Source organism: Raphanus sativus, chromosome 8 (genome assembly GCF_000801105.2).
Source record: "Raphanus sativus cultivar WK10039 chromosome 8, ASM80110v3, whole genome shotgun sequence".
In the NCBI taxonomy this organism is placed as follows: Eukaryota; Viridiplantae; Streptophyta; class Magnoliopsida; order Brassicales; family Brassicaceae; genus Raphanus; species Raphanus sativus.
This window is the reverse complement of record NC_079518.1, coordinates 24,919,265-24,941,426: the sequence shown is the minus strand read 5'-3', so window position 1 is coordinate 24,941,426 and position 22,162 is coordinate 24,919,265. Positions and strand designations below refer to the sequence as shown.

The 22,162-nt window shown below is 35.4% G+C and overlaps 3 protein-coding genes and 2 pseudogenes across 4 annotated transcripts; 1 reads left to right on the top strand and 4 right to left on the bottom strand.

Moving 5' to 3' along the window:
- Positions 1–5: 5 nt before the first annotated feature.
- LOC108820467 (F-box protein At2g40925-like) lies at positions 6–1,417 on the top strand (annotated as a pseudogene).
- Positions 1,418–3,185: 1,768 nt separating this feature from the next.
- On the bottom strand, positions 3,186–4,763 carry LOC108819046 (BTB/POZ domain-containing protein At1g55760). 2 transcript variants are annotated; one of them, XM_056991771.1, is made up of 5 exons: positions 4,630–4,763; positions 4,322–4,470; positions 4,118–4,236; positions 3,417–4,022; positions 3,186–3,354 (listed from the first exon to the last, which is right to left on the bottom strand). In XM_056991771.1, exons 1-4 carry the CDS (start codon positions 4,746–4,748, stop codon positions 3,420–3,422), a joined length of 990 nt encoding a protein of 329 aa, XP_056847751.1. In that variant the 5' UTR covers positions 4,749–4,763; the 3' UTR covers positions 3,186–3,354; positions 3,417–3,419. The 2 variants fall into 2 exon arrangements, with proteins under 2 accessions (XP_056847751.1, XP_018447532.2); XM_018592030.2 differs by having other exon boundaries at positions 3,186–4,022.
- Positions 4,764–9,853: 5,090 nt separating this feature from the next.
- Positions 9,854–10,894, bottom strand: LOC130499103 (uncharacterized). The gene is made up of 3 exons (XM_056993004.1): positions 10,428–10,894; positions 10,206–10,337; positions 9,854–10,004 (listed from the first exon to the last, which is right to left on the bottom strand). Exons 1-3 carry the CDS (start codon positions 10,892–10,894, stop codon positions 9,854–9,856), a joined length of 750 nt encoding a protein of 249 aa, XP_056848984.1.
- A 3,983-nt stretch (positions 10,895–14,877) lies between these two features.
- LOC108838716 (pectinesterase inhibitor-like) lies at positions 14,878–15,485 on the bottom strand. The gene has a single exon (XM_018611597.2). It carries the CDS (start codon positions 15,483–15,485, stop codon positions 14,958–14,960), a length of 528 nt encoding a protein of 175 aa, XP_018467099.1. The 3' UTR covers positions 14,878–14,957.
- A 2,547-nt stretch (positions 15,486–18,032) lies between these two features.
- On the bottom strand, positions 18,033–19,018 carry LOC108820468 (heavy metal-associated isoprenylated plant protein 41-like; annotated as a pseudogene).
- Positions 19,019–22,162: the final 3,144 nt, after the last annotated feature.

Below are 22,162 nucleotides of genomic sequence, written 5' to 3'. Positions count from 1 at the left end.
GGGTCTTTGTCCTCAAACCTGGAAGACGAGGAGAAGGTTCCTGGGGAAAGGCGAATCCACTTCCTCCTCGGACTTTATTCCTCATACTGCGGCCAGAGGAGGCGTGTGTATCGACGGGGTTATATATTACTTGGGTTGGACTGCTGCTGATGAGTGTATGCTTGTGAGTTTCCGTATTAGATCCCATAAGTTCAAGATGATCCAAGTAACCTCTTGCGGAGGACCTGCCTCCTCCTCCAAAGATGAAGAATGTGTGTCTTGTAGAGTATAGTGGCAAAGCAACTGTTGTTGACCAGACCAATCTTAGAGACAAGGGTATGCTTGATTTATGGGCATTGGAAGATGCCGCAAACAAAAAATGGTCGAGTAAGAGACTGGTCTTGAAGCCTTGTCAGCTAGATTTTGTCACAAACGTTGAATTCGTTGTCAGAGGTACAAGTCGAAGTGGCAAGGTTTTCTTGATACCGACAGATTTGGTTTCTCCCTTTCAAATTCTCTGTTATGATCTGCAAAGCAACCATATGAGAAAGATCGATATCAAAGGTGTACCGGACCACTGGTTTAGTAAAGACAAATCAACCGTTGAAGTGATGTTGATCGATCACAGTGAAACTCTCATATCCTTTGCCCCAATTTTAGCAAAAAAAAAAAAAAAAAAACAACTCTCATGTCCTTGATGAAATATATGAGAGTTTTTTCTACCTCTGATTCATAATTAAAAGGACAGTTCAAATGTTGGTTTTATATTATATGATATGTTAAAGATTTAATCGTGTTTTTTTTTGTTTCTGTCATCATTGATTTGCATAATATAAGACAAGACATGCCTAATAAAGATTATCTTTCTTTGCAACAGTCTGTTTGTGAGATCATAAACTTCCTATAGATATGTATGTAGAGCACAGGGAACTTTTCTATGTGCTTCCTAGAGATGATGTAATGAAAATAAAGGATTCAGGAATGAGGAAGGAGACATGTGACTACTAGATGAGGCAGGTGATAAGGAATTTGGTTGTATTACTTGCAAATGAAGAAACCTAAAAGCTAGAATCTATAAGTGAACTTTTTTTAAAGCTATCTACAAGCTGCTATATACATACACAAAGTTCATTCCTGATACGAATTCTTAGTTTCATGACATCATCTATAGGAAGCTATAAACACTTGTACTTTTTGACACTAAAGGTTAAAGAGTACACAGAATTGTTAACAGTCCAGTGAACTGTGTTTCTTCTTTTTAAATAAAAAAGGGCAGAGTCTAGTGTTAAAAGGGTACAAATGTTTATGTATTGATTCTCTCTGAGACTAGTACTTTCACTAGTGTATTGTGCTGCAGCATGCAAGATGAATACAATATTTTCTTAGAGAACTTTTAACAATAATATTGTTGTTGTAGATTGATGACAAGTACAACTAACTGTTTTTTTGGTAAAATGTTACGCTTACCATTTTTCTGAAAAGAGATACACTGATGTTGTTGAACAACTTATTACAAAGGGGAAACAGAGGAAGAAAGAAAATAAACAACAGAATTTTTTTTTTTGATCAAACAACAATTTTATAAATCATTAGCCTCCATAGCTGGAGAGATTTTTACATTAGGCAATAACAAAGCCAAACTGGCTAAAACATCTGCTGCTACCATAGCAAAACAGAGCAATGAGATATACACCATAGGATAGGAGCAACAATAACACATAAACAACACATAATGTCGCTGAGCAGTCCTCGAAACTCAACGCCAATCATGCTGAGAAGTGAAATGAAGCTTTGGGAATTAGAGAGCACAAGTACTGAAAAGAGATACACTGATGTTGTTGAACAACTTATTACAAAGGGAAAAGAGATGAAGAAAGAAAAATAAACAACAGAAATTAAAAAGCGGAAATAAGTACAACAAAGTTTTATATGATAATATGGTTTCTTAATGCAAAATTTTCATATCAAAACCATATCTAACCAGATTAGCGGTAAGGTGGGACGGATATTTTTCCTCTGAACTGAACCTTGCCATCAGACATCTCATGAGTCTGTCTTTAATGGGCTTGATTAAGCCTTAGGTTCAGTTGAAGACTCAGTAGCCTCTGGCATATCGACTTGTTAAACTTCAAAAACCTATATAAACAAAATCAGACATAAGCAAACAGCAAAAGAAGGAATGTAACGACTCTGTTCACATAAGAAACAAATCAGAGATAAACAACTATATGAAGTCGCCAAGTTTGAATATTATATAAAAAAACTAAGCCCATGAATCTTGTTATTGAGCCAAGAGGCCCATTAGTAGCGAATGACGTTATGAAATTTCGAAAATTTTTGGTTAAAGCCTTCTATGGAATACTTGAACTGTTTTGCGTGTCGATTATTTTATTCTTTGGCCGCATCTTTTATGGAACGAACAAGGGAGATTCCCTCACAGATTCGAATTGGAAGAGGAAGAAGGCCGATTCTGGTGATAGTTATCAATAATGTAAGTCTTTGCTGCTCGAACTCGTTTTGCGTGTCGATTATTTTCTTGGTCTGATTCTCACGTGCTTTCTTTCTTTCTTCATCCATTTCAATTTTAATTTTGAAGACCCCCTCTGAAACTACTGTTAATCTACGCATATAATGTAAAATTTTGACATCTCATAGGAGGAAGTTTTTTTTGTTTACTCTTTGATATGTCTCTGATTTTGCCGACCACTACTACTACATCTAGGATCACTTATATAGGACTTGATTGACAGATAAACTCCATGAATTTGCTTGGTTCTGTGAAATTAACTGAGGATTAATTCCTGTAGATTTGCTCCTATGATGAAATGTTCCTACCGTATATATATATGAGAGATTTGCTTTAGCTTGGCCTATTTTTAGAATAAGCCTTTCATCAAATACTATACTAGTAGTATCATATCCCCTGCACTTGCTACTCAGAATCATGAACCAACTTGTAGTAATTGCTGCAACATGATTTAAAAAATTTACTAGAAAAGGGCATAAAACTTATAACAGATAGTTAGTAGGTCAAGGATTTGCTTATTAGCTCTTTAACTTGGCCTAAGTTTAGAATAAGCCTTTCATATTAATAGTATCTCTTTGCCTCATATCTCCTACAATTCCTACTCAGAATCAAGCTGCAACATGATTTCAAATCTGATAAAAAAAAAAGTAATATACAGTAGTAGTTTTTATAGGTCAACGATTCAAACTTGAAGTTTTGCATTCAATCAAATCATGAATTTACATTGTTGCTGTTTTTTTAACCTTTTTGCAAGGACAAATATTTGTTGGAGGTTTTGAGTTAAAACCCCCCACCACCAACAATCCAATCCCATACTTTGTAATCTGTACATAAAAGACCAACAAATCCTTCTGCACCCAAAAAGCAAACAGAGTCCATAAATAAATGTTCTTGTAATAACAAATACCACATTCTAAAACCCTTTCCATGTACTGAGGACTTCGTGGAAGACTTCAGATATCAAATCTCTGTCTGCGCACTGCATGAATATATTGAACTCCTCGCGGATCTCAAATATCTTCCCAAACTTCACAAGATACCTCATGCAGCTTGCCTTCAGTTCAGGCAACTGGTAGAGATAAGCGTTCTGCAGCCTCTCAAGCACATTCTTCGCGTCTATATCCTCCACAAGACTCAGGTGGCACGCGTCTTTCAGATCAGCAATGTCATACTTATCAGCTGCTTGGAGAAGCGCCAACCTGTGCGTTAGAAACTCTTCGCTCTGGATGTTTCCGTAGATGTAACCGAGGAACGCTCGGCAAGCATCGAGAGGCATGTCCGGTATGTTTACGGCTGACAGTTCTTTCTCTTTCAGGTCATGTAGAAACATGCTGCGGAAAACAGTTGAACGGGCTGCTAGAACAGCTCGGTGTGCTCCGATGCTTCCACCAGAGGCATTGATCGTTACGTCTGTGTAGATGCTTTCTGTCAACATACGTCCTAGGGATGTCACCGCTGTAACTTCTGATTGGTTCTGCGTTGAACCGTCTGCCCAAATCGAGTAGAACTCTCCACTCTGCCAAGTCATCAGGTAAATATCAATTTCAAGAAGAAAGAAACAAAGGTTCTGTCAAATTTGTAAGTAAAAAGTGATGAGAGACACAAACTTACATCTTGAGACAGAACTTTGAGGTCAAGAAACTCGACGTCGATGATGATTTTTCCAGTTAAGGGAACTTCAATGGTCCAGAGGAAATCTTCGTTAGTCTTGATCTTCTTATCTATTACTTCTGCATTCGAGTAAACAGTACTTTTTTTTATTCTGATTATTTTGTGATTGTAACAGAAACAAAGCAAGATGTTCTTGTCTCTTACCTGGATGAGAAAAAGCTTTCCTCTCACCAGAAGAAGAGACAACACGAAGAACAAAGGAAGCAACAGGTGGGTTTTCTCTGGGAAGGTTGGATACTTCTGGATACAACTTAACATTTAATAGCATCTTGCTTTTCTCTACAGACAAATGCCTTTAAATCAACAAACCCACCATTAGTGTCAATATCAATTTGATTATTATCATCAACTACTACAAAAAAAGGTGTGTCCACTTTTTTTCCATTCATCATCATCATCATGTCGGATCATTTATTGGTCAGGTGAAATAAAAGAAAGGAGAGAGAGAGTACCAGTTCCAAAGACCCATCTTGAAAGGATCGGACTTGCGGTAAGTGGAAGAAGAGAGGTTGTGGATACGCCATTGGGCGAGCCTGGAGGTGGTGTCTACTCTGTAAGCTGAATCAGTCATCCTAGAGAAAGCCAGAGCTGCAGAGATGTCATAGATGCAATCCAACAAACCCTCCAGCAGATTCTCCCCTGACTTTCCCAGGTTTGCTCTGTTTTTCTTCTCCTCTTCTTCTTCTTACCATATAAAATAGTATATATGGTATAAGCAGGTGCAGTCAGAGAGAATCAAGGAGAGAATGGGGTTTAGGGAGATGAATTGTTTAATGGATTGGAGGAATCATTAGCGTTTCTTGGATTGGTAATTCTTCTGGGGAAGCAAAGTCTGTGCTTTGCTTTACGTCATTTGAAAGAGAGAGACATGGGGAAAGAGTAAAGTGTGTTTGGTTCTTTGTGTTCCTTACACTTGGCTTTATTTCTCACACTGGCCCAGTCTTATGGGGCGTGTGTCTCTTTTATTGGACTGTCTTTAAGTCTTCTCTTCCAACTAAATTTTAGACTTTAGGTTTATTGACAATTCAAGATTTATTGGCTTGGATATGGTTTATGGTTTATGTTTTATCCTTTAAGGATTATAAATTGATCTCATGTTATGCATAGTATTTTTTTTTTGTGTAGAATAATGGCCTGATAGTGATTGTTTACTATAGTCTACATAGGAAGATCATGATTAAAGTATCAATGTGTATACAAAACTAATCCAATAGACTGTGAGGATAACAATGGAGTGCGATGGAAGCAATTGGAATATTTGTGTGCTTCTAAGGTAGGCAAATCTACTTTACAATTAGTTTACAGATATATAGTTATGCATAAGTGATAAATTAAGATTATATATTAGATTAATGTAAAGGGTTCTTTTCAGCAATTACATAGGTTTGCGTGCATTTTCTGTCAACTTGGTTCCTTTTGCCCATTCCTTCGCAAGTTACAACTTCGTCGGATCCTTCAACTTGATTTTTCCCATACATTTCACATATTCAGAATAATGGTGATATCAAATATGCATATCAAATTGTTTAAATATGAGAGAAGTGTTGCTGTGAAAGTTGTGTCTTTCTCATTAGCTCTTGCCACTTATATATAGTGGTTGTCACATAAGGTTTTACATCAATGGAGAATCTACACAATGAATACACTTTGACTACATTCAATACAATATCAAGACTTGGTCAAAGCTCATAAATGCTTCGGTTGAATGGGTCTTCATCTTGACAAGTCTCAGACGGAATGTAGACGGATCGAATAGACGGGTCGGATGTAAATCTCCTTGGTCTTGGTTATAGGCAATCCACACAAACCATACTATGGTTTATAACACTCCCCCTTGGATGCCATAACCATATCGGGCTTGTAATGTGCTAACGTTGCCTCATTAAAACCTTACTAGGAAAACCCATTGGGACAAAACCATAGTTAAGGAAAAAGAGTACAACACACATTACTCCCCCTGATTTAGACATCACTGAAGGTCCTTGAGTCTACGCAAGCTAATCTGCTTCGTGAGCTTCTTGAATGTGCTGGTGGGAAGTGACTTGGTGAAGAGGTCGGCTGAGTTCTCACTAGACCGGATTTGGACGACATTGACCTCCTTGGATTTCTGCAACTCATGGGTGAAGAAGAACTTGGGTAAAATATGTTTGGTCCGGTCACCTTTGATATACCCATCTTTGAGTTGAGCAATGCAGGCTGCATTGTCCTCATATATGATGGTCGGACCATTGTCCTCGACCATACCACTATCTGATCGGATGTGTTGGGTCATGGACCTCAACCATACACACTCACGACTTGCCTCATGCATGGCTAAGATTTCTGAGTGATTAGGTGAAGTGGCTGCTATAGTTTGTTTCATGGAACGCCATGATATTGCAGTACCACCATGAGTGAACACATAGCCGGTTTGGGACCGAGCACGGTGTGGATCAGATAAGTAGTCTGCATCAGCAAAGCCTACTAAACCATCTTTGGTTTCATTTGTATAAAATAAACCCAAATCCTTAGTTCCTTGAAGGTAACGTAAGATATGTTTAATTCCGTTCCAGTGCCTTTGGGTCGGACATGAACTAAAACGAGCTAGGAGGTTGACGGCAAAACATATATCTGGTCTAGTGTGGCTAGCCAAATACATTAACGCTCCTATGGCACTGAGGTAAGGCACTTTAGGACCCAGGACGTCCTCATCGTCCTTCTTAGGACCGAATGGGTCAGTGTCCACTCCAAGGGACCTCACAACCATTGGGCTGCTCAATGGGTGAGCCTGGTCCATATTAAATCTCTTGAGTACTCTTTCTGTATATGCCTTTTGATGCACAAGGATTCCTCCTTTTATGTACTCAAGTTGTAATCCCAAACAGACTTTAGTTTTACCTAGGTCTTTCATTTCAAACTCTTTCTTGAGACATTCAACTGTTTGGGCGATTTCCCCAGAGGTTCCAATGATGTTCAAATCATCAACATACACTGCTATGATAACAAATCCATTGTTTGCAAACTTCTTTATAAAGATACATGGACTGATAGGGTCGTTCTTATAGCCTTCTTTGGCAAGGTACTCGCTCAAGCGATTGTACCACATTCGACCACTTTGCTTAAGTCCATATAAGGATTTGTTCAGCCTTATGCAGTGTTCTTCTCGAGAACCTTTGTTAGCTTTAAGCTCAATACCCTCTGGTAATCTCATATATATTTCATTATCCAGTGGACCATAAAGGTATGCGGTTACAACATCCATTAACCGCATATCCAAATTTTCTTTGATGGCCAGACTTATTAAAAATCGAAATGTAGTTGCATCCACCACAGGGGAGTATGTCTCCTCATAATCGATGCCTGGTATTTGTGAGAATCCTTGTGCAACAAGCCGTGCTTTGTATCTTACAATTTCACCATGTTCATTTCTCTTCCTCACAAATACCCACTTATATCCCACTGGTTTGACATCACAAGGTGTCCGGATAATCGATCCAAAGACATTCCTTTTCTTAAATGATTCTAACTCCACGTTTATGGCTTCTTTCCATTTTAGCCAATCTGATCTTTGAGTGCACTCTAGTATAGACGTGGGTTCATGATCCTCATTTAAGTCCATCATTTCAAGGGCTACATTATATGCAAATATATCATCGATGTCGACATCTTTTCGGTTCCATTTTGTCCCAGACATTAAGTAATTAATCGAGATCTCATCATTATCAATGCCTTCAGTACCATGAGGCCCGGTGTCCCGAACCCCAAGTGTTGATACTGACGGCATAGCCATTTCGGCCTTGTCTGGACAATCTATGACCTCGGTTTCTTTTGCACCTTTCTTTGTTTTCCGAGGTCTTTTATCTTTGGAACCAATTGGTCTACCACGCTTGAGGCGTGCCTTAGACTCAGTAGCCACTTGATTGTGTCCATCTTGGACATCAATACTTATTGGTGTATTACAAGCTGGTATATAGGACTTAGTCACTCTTTTCGGGTCAGCAAAGGAATCAGGCAATTGATTAGCTAGCTTTTGCATATGAATTATTTTCTGGACCTCTAAATCACATGATTGAGTCCGAGGATCTTGCCATGATAAGGATGTTTGATTCCATATTATCTCTTTGCCCAGCTTGTTATTTTCTACCCCTAATGTTGGGTACTCTGATTCATCAAAATGACAATCAGCATATCCGGCCTTAAATAAATCTCCAGTAGTAGGCTCAAGATATTTAATAATGGTTGTAGAATCAAAACCAACATATATTCCCATCCTCCTTTGAGGTCCCATTTTTGTTCTCTGTGGTGGTGCAATATGAACATACACAGAACATCCAAATGTTTTAATATGGGACACGTCTGGCTCATGACCCGAGAGTAATTGGGATGGAGAATATTTATGTTCACTGGATGGCCTTATTCGTATCAATTCAGCAGCATGTAAAACTGCATGTCCCCAAGCTGATACTGGTAGCTTCGACCTCATGAGTAATGGTCGAGCAATCAACTGGATTCTTTTAATGAAGGATTCGGCCAATCCGTTCTGTGTATGTACATGTGCCACGGAGTGTTCCACACTTACCCCCATGGACATACAGTAATCATTAAAAGCTCGGGAACTGAATTCACTTGCATTGTCAAGATGTATAGTCTTTAGTGGAAAATCTGGAAAGTGGGCTCTCAGTCTTATGATCTGGGCCAATAATCTTGCAAGTGCCAAGTTTCTAGATGATAATAGACAAACATGCGACCATCTGGTCGATGCGTCAATCAGGACCATGAAATATAGAAATGTCCCACAAAGTGGGTGAATTGGTCCACATATATCATCTTGTATCCTTTCCAGAAAGTTCAATGTTTCTTTAACCTCCTTTACCGGTGATGGCCTTATTATTAATTTCCCTTGTGAGCATGGAATACATGTAAGGCTCTTAGGGATAATATTCCTTTCTTTCAAGGAATGGCCAGTTGAGTTCAAAATTATTTTGCGCATCATTGTCGAACCAGGATGGCCAAGCCTTTCATGCCATTGTTTGAACTCATCATTCATTGTGGCATTTGTCTCAAGCACTTTTATATCGGCACAATAGAGGTCCATAGATATAGCAGGGATAGTCTCTAGGACTTCTTTATGGCCTTGGGCATTCTTATAAATCAAAAGGAATTCTTTCTTTCCCTTGCCCCTAGTTTCAACATGTAGATCATTCATTCGAATGTCTTTGAAACTTAATAAATTTCTCTTTGATTTAGGAGAATATAATGCATTAGAAATTTCTAGATGCGTGCCATTAGGCATTATTAAGTTAGCCAAGCCATGGCCTTTAATAAGGCTGGCTGTGCCTGCTATAGTTTTGATATTGGCACTCTTTAAAATAAGGTTAGCAAAATATCCTTTATCTTTTAATATAGTGTGACTTGATCCACTATCTATTACTAGCAGGTCTTTGTCTTCTTTCATTTCTGAAAAATAGACAAGAGTCAGCACCATAGATATTATTTGGGAGAAATGGTGTCTTAATGGTTTTGTCTTTGTTGTTCTTAATAAGTTTAACTTATATAAGGCATATATATATAAAAATAAAAATTTTATTTCATAGATAGAATTACCAAAGTCATAGAACATAGGGAACAAAGACATAAAGCCAAAGCAAAAATGCAAAGTGCAAAGACAAAAGCAACTTGATGTCGAAATCTTCATATTCAGCCACTTTTAAGGAGATCCGAAGTCTCATAATCGGCTTGATCATTCTCATGGTCTAGATCATTCTCATCATCATGATGGACCCAATTTGCCACAGGGTCTTTTCCCTTTATGCTCTCCTTGTAGAGTTTAACAAGATGTTGGGGAGTTCTGCATCGGTTAGCCCAAAGATTGGTCATCCCACAACGATAGCAAGGAGTTTTGGTCGAGCCATGGGTTTTGAAGTCGGACTTATACCCACGGCTAGCATGATGACCTCGGCTATAGCCTCGGCCTCGGCTGCGACCAAGATGATCTCGTGGTTAGAATCCACGTCCTCGTGGCTGAAACCCACGACCTCGTGGTTGAAACCCACGGTTACTTCCTTGCCATCTTCCACGGCCTCTCATGCGACCGCCGTATGACTCTCTTGGAGTCTCATCTTTTGGCTCTATGGCCGCATGTGCCTCAGGCAATGCTTTAGTACCAGGTGGCCTTAGCTCACTGTTCATCATGAGTAACTCATTGTTCTGTTCATCAAGCAACAAACAAGAGATTAAGGCAGCATAAGTGGAGAAACCCTTTTCTCGGTACTGTTGCTGAAGCAACATATTGTTGGTGTGGAATGTGGAAAATGTTTTCTCCAGCATATCAGCATCAGTGACGGTCTCCCCACACAATTTCAACTTGGAGGCTATCTTGAACATAACCGAGTTGTACTCTTCCACAGACTTATAGTCTTGGATTCTTAGGTTCCTCCAATCATATAGGGCCTTTGGCAGGATCACAGTTTTCTGATGATCATATCTGTTTTTCAACTCTGTCCAAAGTTCCAGAGGATCCTCAATAGTGAGGTACTGGTCTTTAAGACCTTCAGCCAGATGATGGCGAATGATCACAATGGCCTGGTATTTATTCTTAACCGATGGTTCAGTGTCTTCAGTGATAGTATCACCAAGATTTTTAGACCTCAAGAGAATTTTGGTATCAAGTGCCCATTGGAGGTAATTATCTCCGGAGAGATTGAGGGCAGCAAACTCAAGGTTGTTGATTTTCGACATCTGAATCAAATAATCCATAAGGAATGAGGATTCATAATAATATGATCAATCCATGTTCAGATTTATGAATGGAGATTTTGATCATGGCTTTAATATATATTCTTTTTATATTTCTGAAAGATTTATATGTATTATGGATGATTTATATAAAGCAATCATTGTCAAACAGCATATAAAAATGCAGCATATAAACATGACAAGAAATGATTATAATTTTCAGGATTTAATTCAAGGTATCATGATCAGAATTATCTACCATATGAATGAATAATCAATTTCAATAAGACAATATGATAAGTGAATGAAAATGGTCAGTTCAGAATATGAGCATGATCTAATAAAATTTCTAAACCAAGTTCAATTCAATATGGATGTTTCAGAATAATAGATGTTATGCAAAAATGATCTAGAATATAATTCAATCATCACAAAATCATTTTCAAGATTGTGGACCATGTTTCACAAATTTTAGTATGGTCATGTATCATGGGTAATGTCCTCACTCCCCCTCATGAACATACTCAAATTTGTGGTGCATAGTAATATATAATGAACATATTATATAGTCATGAACATCTATAATGAACTTATATCAAGACTGATCAGAATTTAAATAAAAGATGACAAACAATAATAAGATCAAATGATATCAACCTATAATTTATTTCATCTTATGTCATATTAATGCAAAACAGGACTATAGGTTATAAAATTTAAATGCCTAGTCAAATAAAATCGAAAATGCATTTATAAAAATCGAAATTGCATTTATAAAATCATATCAGTTACAAAGAAAATAAAAACAGTCAAAGATATGCAATCAATTGGTTTTTAATATTTATTTTATTTTGGTTGACTGAATTAAATTTTTTTTTTCAGGGAGGCTGGCCGAAAATGGCACAGCAAGGGATTCAAGGTTTTGATCTTTGGGTTTTTGATGGTATTGATAAACGACTTATACAACCTGCTGGAACAGCTGGTGATGCGAATAAACAATGGTTTGATTATTGGTTTCAATCCTTTAGACAAATCCGGATTTAAGGCCGGATCATATAGGAGAAAGGTAGAGCCTATTAATGGCTTGCAAACCAGGAAGGGGATTTAGGATTTCACAAAACTTTTATAAGATTTCAAAAGTTCTTATAATCAAGATTCATATAGATCTTTATGTTCTTTAATAAGTTTTACTGATTTTAGAGATTCAAGATAATTTTTAGAATTAATATACTTTTAGAACCTTTGATTTAAGATTAATATTTAGATAATAATTTTAGAACAACAGATTTTAATAAGTTTTATAAGATTCATATAGATCCAAGATATGAACATATAGTGTTCTTATGAACATGTTCTTAGATATGTTCTTATATTTTAGATTTTGATTAAAGTTTTGATTAGTTTACCTCTTCTTAACCAGGAATCTGAATGGATCACCTTGAGCAAGATCTTGAGAGCTGACCGGAAAACTTGAATTGCCGGCGGAGCAAGGCTGAGCGCCGGAGGAGCTGGCCGGAGAAGAAGAACTCCGGTGGAGAGCTTTCTCGTGCTGATAACGTGTTATAATATGAGAGAAGTGTTGTTGTGAAAGTTGTGTCTTTCTCATTAGCTCTTGCCACTTATATATAGTGGTTGTCAGATAAGGTTTTACATCAATGGAGAATCTACACAATGAATACAATTTGACTACATTCAATACAATATCAAGACTTGGTCAAAGCTCATAAATGCTTCGGTTGAATGGGTCTTCATCTTGACAAGTCTCGGGCGGAATGTAGACGGATCGAATAGACGGGTCGGATGTAAATCTCCTTGGTCTTGGTTATAGGCAATCCACACAAACCATACTATGGTTTATAACATCAATATTATTATATTAGTATTGTCCACGGCCATCACAAAACTTGATTATGGGCTCAGTAAAATTCAGGTTCTTAAGACCATCTCCGTCCCAACTCCATATTTTACTCTATTTATAGAGTAAATGGAGTGAGAAATGGAGTAGTGAACAAAAAATAAAAGCTTTACTCCATAAATGGAGTAAAGCTTTCACTACTCTATTTTCCACTTCATTTACTCTATAAATAGAGTAAAATATGAAGTGGGGATGGAGAAATGGAGTAATGAACAAAAAATAAAAGCATTACTCTATAAATGGAGTAAACCATTAACCATTAGTTAATCATTTAGATATTTTGAAAAAGAAAATAAAGTAGAAGAACGTCTCTAATTGCATATTCTTGAATACCAGAGTATGATTAGTATAATCAAGTTGATTGATAAAAATATAGTATTATTGATAGATATTTATAAAAGAGAGCAAGATTCTATCATTGTTAAGAGGAAAGGCAACAAAATGGTGGGGTCTTAGTGGAATCTTGAATTCCATTACTAGAGTGCAAGTTTTCTCTTATGATCTCATCTTTGATGTGCATATTGTTTGAATTACTTCACATCTATGTATATATTATTTTATTTTTTTTTGTGCGACCATCTATGTATATATTATAACACTCAAATATAAAATAAACTTATAACAATGTGGATTACTTTTTGAGTGTTGAATAGCAAAGAAAAACAAAAGTATTTGGAAAAGATATAATTAAACCTTATAACAAGTGTGAATAAATAAATGGTCCAAGTGGAAAAGAAAGGTATCTGCGTTTTGTCATTTTCTGAGACGTTGAATCTAGAATCTGTACATCACCCCATCTCACAAGCAAACTCTAGAAATCATATGTTCAAATTGATCATGACCGTACATGTCAGAAAAATATCAGACTTAATCATGAGTCTTGATTATTATATCCCAAACTTGACTGGTGATTCTAGTTCACCTTAGTTTTTTTTTCTTTTAGAGACAGGAATATTGAGTTGATATATATAAATAAAATACTAATTACATTCGTTACGTTATGAATAGGGTAAGATCAACATGAGTTGGAGTTTGGTGTAACAATTTGACTAGAAAAATTGCATGATGGGTCGAGTAGATCTCCACATTGATTTCATTATTTACTGGATCTCAACTACCCACCATTGCTTTGCTTTTACACATTTTTCTACATCGCCTAATCATAATGACTTTGAATACATTTTTTAATATTCAAGGCAGGAGGATTTCTTCTAAATAAAACGGATTGATTCAGTTTCATCCTAACTAAACCAAATACATAGACAGAAACTGAATATATGTATTTGAAAAATATTAATAAATATGGTTAAAACTAGGGGTGGACAAAATATCCGTAAGATTTGATCGTTTTGATTCGATCCAAAAATCTGGATTACGTAATTTTACGATACTAAAATTCAATATCCGTCAAACATGGAGAAAATCACGAATACTCATATGTTTAAAAACGGATATCCGATGTAATCCGTAATATACATGTATATATAAAAAGTATATATAATTTTATATCTCTAAATAAGTTTTTTTGTATTTTTATCCACTAAATTAATTATTTGGTTATTAAATATGTAAAAGTATGCAGTTTTAAAATAATTTGTAATAAAATATTATTATTTTCTATTAAAATTTTCCTTTTTAATATTTTCAAAAATGATTCGGATCGAATCGGGATATTCGATAAAATATATTAATTTTAGATATTCATAACACCGAATATTCATAAAATTTACCGACCAAATTGAATTGAAAAAATCAATTATCCACACAGGACAAAGCGGATTACAGATAACCTTAAATTCTGGATATCCGTTAGGTGACAACCCCTAATTAAAATAATCCAAATGGAAATTGTTTGGTTTATTTTGAGAACCGTATAAACCAACATTGTGAACCCAATTATATTTTTCATAATCTAGGCCCAGTGGATTGTGTTCATTGGGTTGGATTTTGATATTGTAAGTTTGTAACATGTCCAAAAATGTATTTCACAGTTGAAAATTAACACTGTATTTAATCATAAAACTGTAGAGAGAATATCTTTTTATGGTTTTATTTCATACGGTGAATTTCATATTAACCAATACAACAAAATATTGACAAAACGAGCAAGAAAGTATTATACAATAATATTCAAATGTTGGGAGTTAAATCTCAGGTTAATATTTTGTTAATCACCAAAGCGTTTTTGCATAGTTTGAGAAAAACTTTGTTTCTATGAGAAAGTTCCACATCGTTCCCTGCGTGTAATTCCAAATCGTTACTACATGATTCAATGGCACTGATTGCCGCGTGCATCCAGACATCTACGTCGGCATGTGCGTTAGCGAGCATGGCGGATATCGAGTCGTCGAGTTGTTCCACAGCATCTTGGTAATTCTTTTGACAATCTTCAAGAGTAGCCTCCAATGCCGGCTCCAGATCCTCGCGGCTAAGCATTTCCCTGATGTAGGTGGAAGTGGAGGAGGCATTAGCTGAGACAGCAGAGATAGCTATGATCTCTATCTGGTTTGTGGTGGCTGCGAACTCGCCGGATTCGGGACGGTCTTGTATGCTGGAGAGACATAGTTTTGGATCGTCACAGTGTTTGCACAGCTCGGTAATGAGAGTGGAATCAGCGCTTTCAACGATGGAGGAGAAAATTAAAATGCAGATGAAGAAAAGTTTCGTGAATTGTTTCATCTTTGATTATTAAGTTTGAAATAAAAATTGTAGATGATGAAAGAGAGATTTATATTTGAAAAAATGAAACCTCATTAAAGTCAGATTTTGTTTATTGTTTTCTTTTGTTGTTGTTGAAGAATTATATTTTTAGTAATAATTGTGTTTATAATGAAATGGAAAACTAAATTGCCTGCAAAATCTGGCGGGAAAGATGCAACTGCAAAACAGAAAACAAATGACTATAGTTTGGTCCAATTTGATAATGAGCCTATTCACGCTAACGGGCCTATGGACTGAGATGTCATTTCTTAACGAGATTGATATCAGTGTCTCAGATTAATATTGTATTTCGCAAGTTATTTTTGGTCTCTTACGTATTAGCACCTAAATGCAATATACTCCTTTAATCAATTCAGTTTATTCATCTGTGTAGTTTCCTTAAAGTTTCTTAGACTGAGAATCGATCTTTTAAAGTAAGTTGTCCAGAAAAGGGAAATGACAATTGATAATTGACACGATCACGCTTCCCGCGCTTGAGGCGGATTATATACGAAGGTAATCTAATCTATTAAAACTGAAGTACAAATATAATTTTACCCTTAATTTTGCTTAATATTTACTTTCTATGCCACGAGATTTTTTCTACTTTCTGGCTGGCCTAATCGATGAGATATTCCCGAAGCCCAAACACTATAATTGGCCCGAAAAATCATACTGTTTAATAAATGATACTGTCTGTTATTGATATCACATGCAATATATTTTTCAGATTAACCCAAGATATTAACTAATATCCCGAAAATATGGCCAAATATGTGAACAGTATTTACAATTTCCAAAGTAGAAGACACACAATAAATCGTACGTATTAAAGTAGCTATGTAAATATTGTCAACCAATCTATTTTATTTAAAATGAAGTACAAATAATAATTCACCCATAATTCTTCTTAATATTTACCAACTTGTGTCATTAATACTAACTATTTTTAATAAAATCGAAAATAAAATATAATTAATGGAATATTTTTTTAAATGTTAGTTACCTTAAATTTCAAAACAAAATCTCAGTAGATATGTACAACATCTGACAATAACTAAAATATGGAAAGTAAAATATGGAAAGTCATTTTGCTAATATTAAATCACAATGTATTTTTGTTACATGCATAAATAAATCATTGATTAATTTGTTGTCTATTAATGACCTGATTGGCTGATTCCACTGCATCTATAGTTTATATTATAAACTAAGATTTCATAACAATATATAGGAATTCACTATTTTTAATCTATGTATTTTATTAAAAAGTGAAGTATAAATTATGTTTATTTGGAAACATAGATAACAATTTCTAAAAAGATGTTTGTTTGGAAACTTGGATACCAATTAAAAAAATAGGTTTGTTTGAAAACATAAATATCAATTTAAAAAAATAGATTTATTTTGAAACATAAATAGCGATATAAAAAAATATAATATTGTTTGGAAACATAGATAGCAATATATTAAGAAAAGAATGAATTTATGTTATTAAGAAAAATTAGAAATCTATTATATTATGAGAAACTATATATTTGTGTCAATTTTAAAATATATGAAATGAGCTAATCTAATAATCTAAAAATATCATTTGTCTGAAATAATCATAAAACAAAATTTAAACTTTATATATATATATTTCAAATCAAAATAATAATTTAAAGTTTATTTATATCAAAAATTGATTTTAAATATATATATTCAAATCAAAATAATAATTCAAATTTTATTTATATAAAAAATTGATTTAAAAATATACATATTTATATATACTTTCAACTATTTAAACCAACTTTTAAATACCATATATTATGTATGTTTTATATATATTAAGTCTAATATATATATATATATATATAATATATATATATATATATAAGTATATAAATCTATTTGAAATACATTCAGGCATCTGAAATACTTCGGTTCGCAATGGATTTCGGTTTCAGTTCTTTAAATACCAAGATATTTAATCAACTTCGGTTCGGGTTTTGTACTTCTTTTGGATCGGGATCGATTCGATTTTTTAGATTCTGACTTTTTGCCCAACTCTAATATTGACATGAAAAACAACATATTTTATAAAAATATACACCCGCACGGGAATACGGGTCAAAATCTAGTTAAGTATTTAAATCGATAGATTTCTTTAGACATTCACCAAAGCAAAGTCCTTCAATAAACTAGTGGACTCGACTTCACCACGTTATGAACAATGTACAATAGGCACAATGTAATTCGTTAGGAAAGAACTTAAAATGTAAATCCATTATACATTTGCTTTAAAGACGCAAGTATTACTTTACGTAAATGAAATCGTAGTCTATATTTAAGATGAACACGAGCTTTTGAATACGCAATTTGAATTTGTTTGTTTTTCTAAAGTTTGTTTAGTATAATTCGATCATCAAACATTACACTGTTTTTTTTCATTACAGCATCATGATTTAAAATTTTCAACTTGTTCTTTAAAAAAAAGGTAGAACTCAGATAAAAATCACTCGGAGTTGAAAGATTCTCACATCACATGATACTGCAATTATCAGGATCTTCACGGTAACCACCGTACATCACCGGAGGTGGATACTGCGAAGGTACCATCTGGTATGGTGTTTCACGCATAGATCTACAAAATCCGCAGTACCCCCGAATTCGGTATCTCGCATATGCATCTTCTCGCCGGAGGCATCTCATTTTGATATTCTATTAGATGCGGCTGTAGTGGCGGCTTCTGCTGCGGCGGCGGTGGCGACGGCGTAGGTGCGGCCTGAACTGTGACAATGGTCGTGTGACAGACTTTCTTCCGGAGTTCACGAGTTAGCTCCGCCGTATCAATCCCTTCTCCCACTATAACCAGCTGATCGTTCTGTCCCTGGATCGAGACAGATCTCACACCTGTACGCGCGTAAACAAACAAAGTTACTAAAACATTTTCACATGTGAAGTGACCTAACTTGGATTGCAAGTTATTTGCAAAAGAAGCCAATAGAGATGTTTTACCAGATGCTCCAGATGCAATTTTCATAGCTTTCTGATTGATTTCTCACTCTCGCCCATGTCCATCTTCAGAACTATCCTTTGCTGAATAAACAAACATATGGTATTAGAAAACAATATGGATTTAACTAATACTCCCTCTGTTTTTAAATAATACATGTTTTGAGATTTTCACACTTTTTAATAAAACATATTAAAATTTACTTATTAGTGCATAGTTTTTTGTTATTTTATATTTCCTATATTTCTAAACCAATAAAATTTCAAGAAATGCAATTAATGTTTTTGAGATTCACAATTATTCATAATTAGTTGACAAAAATTACATTGAAAATATGAAAAATACATCTTTTTGAAACAAAAAAAATTCCTAAAACATACATTTTTAAAAAACAGAGGGAGTAATTTTTTTTTCTTTCAGGAATGGATAGAAATGGTTCTTTTTTTTTACAAGCAAGTTGTTTCAATGAAGAGAGCAATAAGAATGAAAACAATAAGGCACTTACCCTCATCGTACTGCCGGAAAACTCACCGGAGAGGATATTTCGATATGGGGTTTTGAGTAAGGGAGAGAAACCAAATGCGATAGGTGAAAATGCTTGAATCGATATGGGATTGAGTGTTTGTCCTCTAGTGATTATATATCAAATAACAATGGTCTGAAGCAATGAATGATAAAATATCTAGATTCCTGATTTGCATACAAAACATTCAATATTATTATATGAATTCTTGTATATCATTAAAATTTTCCTTATTAGATAATAAAACAAATCTTATAGAATTGTCATATCTATTCCAAGAACATTCATTTAAATAGTATAAAAACTTCAATGTATCTTATTGGAAGGTTCTTGTCAATCAATTGTATGTGTGTTCGCAGTAATTCTATAGGCAGATTCCCTGAAATTTACAAGTTCTGTTTATTTTATTTTTAATCACTATCAATTTCGTTGCATTTTGCTTGAAACTTTCAATTTCGTTGCATTTTTAATCACTATTAGAGGGTTTGGAGATATATTTTAGGGTTTAGACTTTACTTTAGAGTTATGATTTAGGATTTATAATTTATATTCGAACAGAATAATAATAATTATTATTTGTTATAATATACTAACATTTATTGTTATTTTAAAACTATACATTGAAAAGCACTGCTCAATTGTTAGGTAAAGAACATTCTACTTTTAATGTAAAAGTGCGAAATAACATTTGAACTTTAAAATTTCAGTTTGATATTTATAAAAGAGATTTTAATTATTTTCCGTATCCCGTTAACTTGCATAATATATTATGGTGCGATATTATGTTTAAATGTTTTATATTTGAGTGTAGTTAAGTTTCCTAATTTTGAATTATGTTTTTAATAAGTTATGAGTAGAATTATGCAAGATAATGTTGTTTTCTATATAAATGAAATATTATTTTAAAAATAAGGTAAGATATTCTTTCATGAAAATATAGCGGGTCAAAAAATATAATTGTCACAATCTATTTTACATTAGAAAAGTTTAAGAAATTACCAATACGAATTCTCTTCTTAAGTTAACCACTTGATATCTTCCTGTAAATCACCCATGAGAGGAACATTCTAACACTACTATTGGATAAGTATGATATTTAGAGATATATATGAGTTATGTAGATATATATGAGTTGTGTAACGATAAACATAAAGTCCATAAGATAAGGACTATAGAGTTGTATATATACCTAAGTACATACATGAATAAGGGGACGTTGTTCAGTTATTTACATGGTATCAGAGCTTAGATCTGAATAAGCAAATTTTTCTCGGTTCTTTTCATCAATATGGGTGATGATAGTAAGGAGGTGACGGTAGCTAAACCTAGCGAACCAACGATGATTTCTCCATACTCCTTGTTCTCGTCTGATAATCCAGGGGTTATGATTACCTCTGTTAAACTTCAAGGAGACAACTACAATGAATGGGCCTTGGAGATGGAGAATGCTCTGAGAGCAAAGAAGAAAATAGGCTTCATTGATGGGAGCTTACCGAGACCGAGTGAAGACAGTGACAAACTGGAAGCGTGGTTGAGTGTTAACTCAATGATTGTGGGCTGGATACGAACTTCGATCGAGCCAAGGGTGAGATCAACGGTGACTTTTATAACAGAAGCTCATAAGCTTTGGGAAAATCTGAAAAAGAGATTTGATGTTGGGAACAAGGTGCGTGTACACCAGTTGATGGAGCAACTAGCTTCATGTAGACAAAACGGTCAAGCCGTTATTGACTACTACGGACGTATGGCAGTTATGTGGGAAGAGCTGCAAAATTATAGACCTCCACCTATGTGTACGTGCTCAGCAGCAGCAGCGTACGAGAAGGAGCGTGAAGAAGAGAGGGTGCATCAGTTCATCATGGGCCTTGACGACTCTAAGTTTGGTAATGTGGTGACTGCGATAATAGAAGCTGATGAGCTACCTGACTTGGGTAAAGCTTATGCAAAAGTAATCAGAGAGGAAGCTCGTATTAATGCTTCTAAAACTAGAGAGTCGAACCAAGATGCAATTGGTTTTGTTGCAAAACGTGATGTTCCACAGAGTGAGAATCGTGAAGTTACAGCAAGCAACATGAGAAGTGAAGGGAGTAGACCAAGAGAAAGGGTCTGTTACCATTGTGGGAAGCCGGGTCATGAGAAGAATGCTTGCTGGCAGCTTGTTGGATATCCTGAGTGGATAAATGAGAAACAGAGAGGTCGCGGTGATGGACGTGGAGCAGGCAGAGGCAATGGGCGTGGCTATGGTAGAGGTGCTGGACGAGGAGCAGCAAACGTAGCTACTGCAACGAGCTCTTACGGGGCTGTATCTAATGACCTCACACCTGAGCAATGGAACAAGATCACTCAGATTATACAGGAGGGCAAGACGAACGGTGGTAATGAGAAACTCTCAGGTAAAAATCTCGGTGATGTTATTATCGACACAGGGGCGTCTCATCACATGACTGGAGAAGTGTCTCAACTTGTGAATATAAGAGATATGGCGCCTTGTGTTGTCGGTTTTGCGGATGGAGGAACAACAACATCGACGAGCATGGGTGATCTTGTCTTGAGTGATACTATATCACTTAAAGATGTTTTATATGTGCCTAACCTGGAGTGTACACTGATATCGGTTTCTAAGTTGTTGAGACATATGCATTGTTTTGCCTTATTCACCGATGCTATATGTTTGTTGCAGGACCGTTCTTCGAAGACTCTGATTGGAGCAGGTGAGGAGCGTGGTGGGGTGTACTACTTCAAGGATGTCTCAATGGCAAAGGGCAACAAGGCAGTCGACAAATCTGATCAGTTGTTGTGGCATCGAAGGCTTGGACACCCATCGTTTTCTGTTTTTCCTTTGGTTTCTGGTGTTATGAATAATGTTTGCTCAAGTCTCTGTGACATTTGTTTTAGAGCAAAACAGACTCGAGATGTGTTTTTTGAAAGTTCAAATAAAACTACAAGTTGCTTTGAGTTAATTCATGTGGATGTTTGGGGTCCGTATAGAGTTCCTGCTTCTTCTGGAGCACAGTATTTCTTAACGATAGTAGACGACCATTCAAGGGCCGTGTGGACTTATCAGTTGATCGCAAAGTCAGAAGTAAAGAAGGTGGTGGAGAGATTTTGCAAGTATGCAGAGAAACAATTCGA

What these genes read in the sequence shown, in the direction of transcription:
- LOC108819046 (XM_018592030.2), bottom strand. Translation starts at nt 4,748, where the DNA reads ATGACTGATTCAGCTTACAGAGTAGACACCACCTCCAGGCTCGCCCAA. An exon ending in GAAAGCTTTTTCTCATCCAG is followed by an intron (nt 4,237 to 4,321) that starts GTAAGAGACAAG and finishes ACTCGAATGCAG; the next exon opens with AAGTAATAGATAAGAAGATC. An exon ending in TCAAAGTTCTGTCTCAAGAT is followed by an intron (nt 4,023 to 4,117) that starts GTAAGTTTGTGT and finishes ATGACTTGGCAG; the next exon opens with AGTGGAGAGTTCTACTCGAT.
- LOC108838716 (XM_018611597.2), bottom strand. Translation starts at nt 15,485, where the DNA reads ATGAAACAATTCACGAAACTTTTCTTCATCTGCATTTTAATTTTCTCC.
- LOC130499103 (XM_056993004.1), bottom strand. Translation starts at nt 10,894, where the DNA reads ATGTCGAAAATCAACAACCTTGAGTTTGCTGCCCTCAATCTCTCCGGA. An exon ending in AATATGTTGCTTCAGCAACA is followed by an intron (nt 10,338 to 10,427) that starts GTACCGAGAAAA and finishes CATGATGAACAG; the next exon opens with TGAGCTAAGGCCACCTGGTA. An exon ending in TGGCAAGGAAGTAACCGTGG is followed by an intron (nt 10,005 to 10,205) that starts GTTTCAACCACG and finishes TAACCGATGCAG; the next exon opens with AACTCCCCAACATCTTGTTA.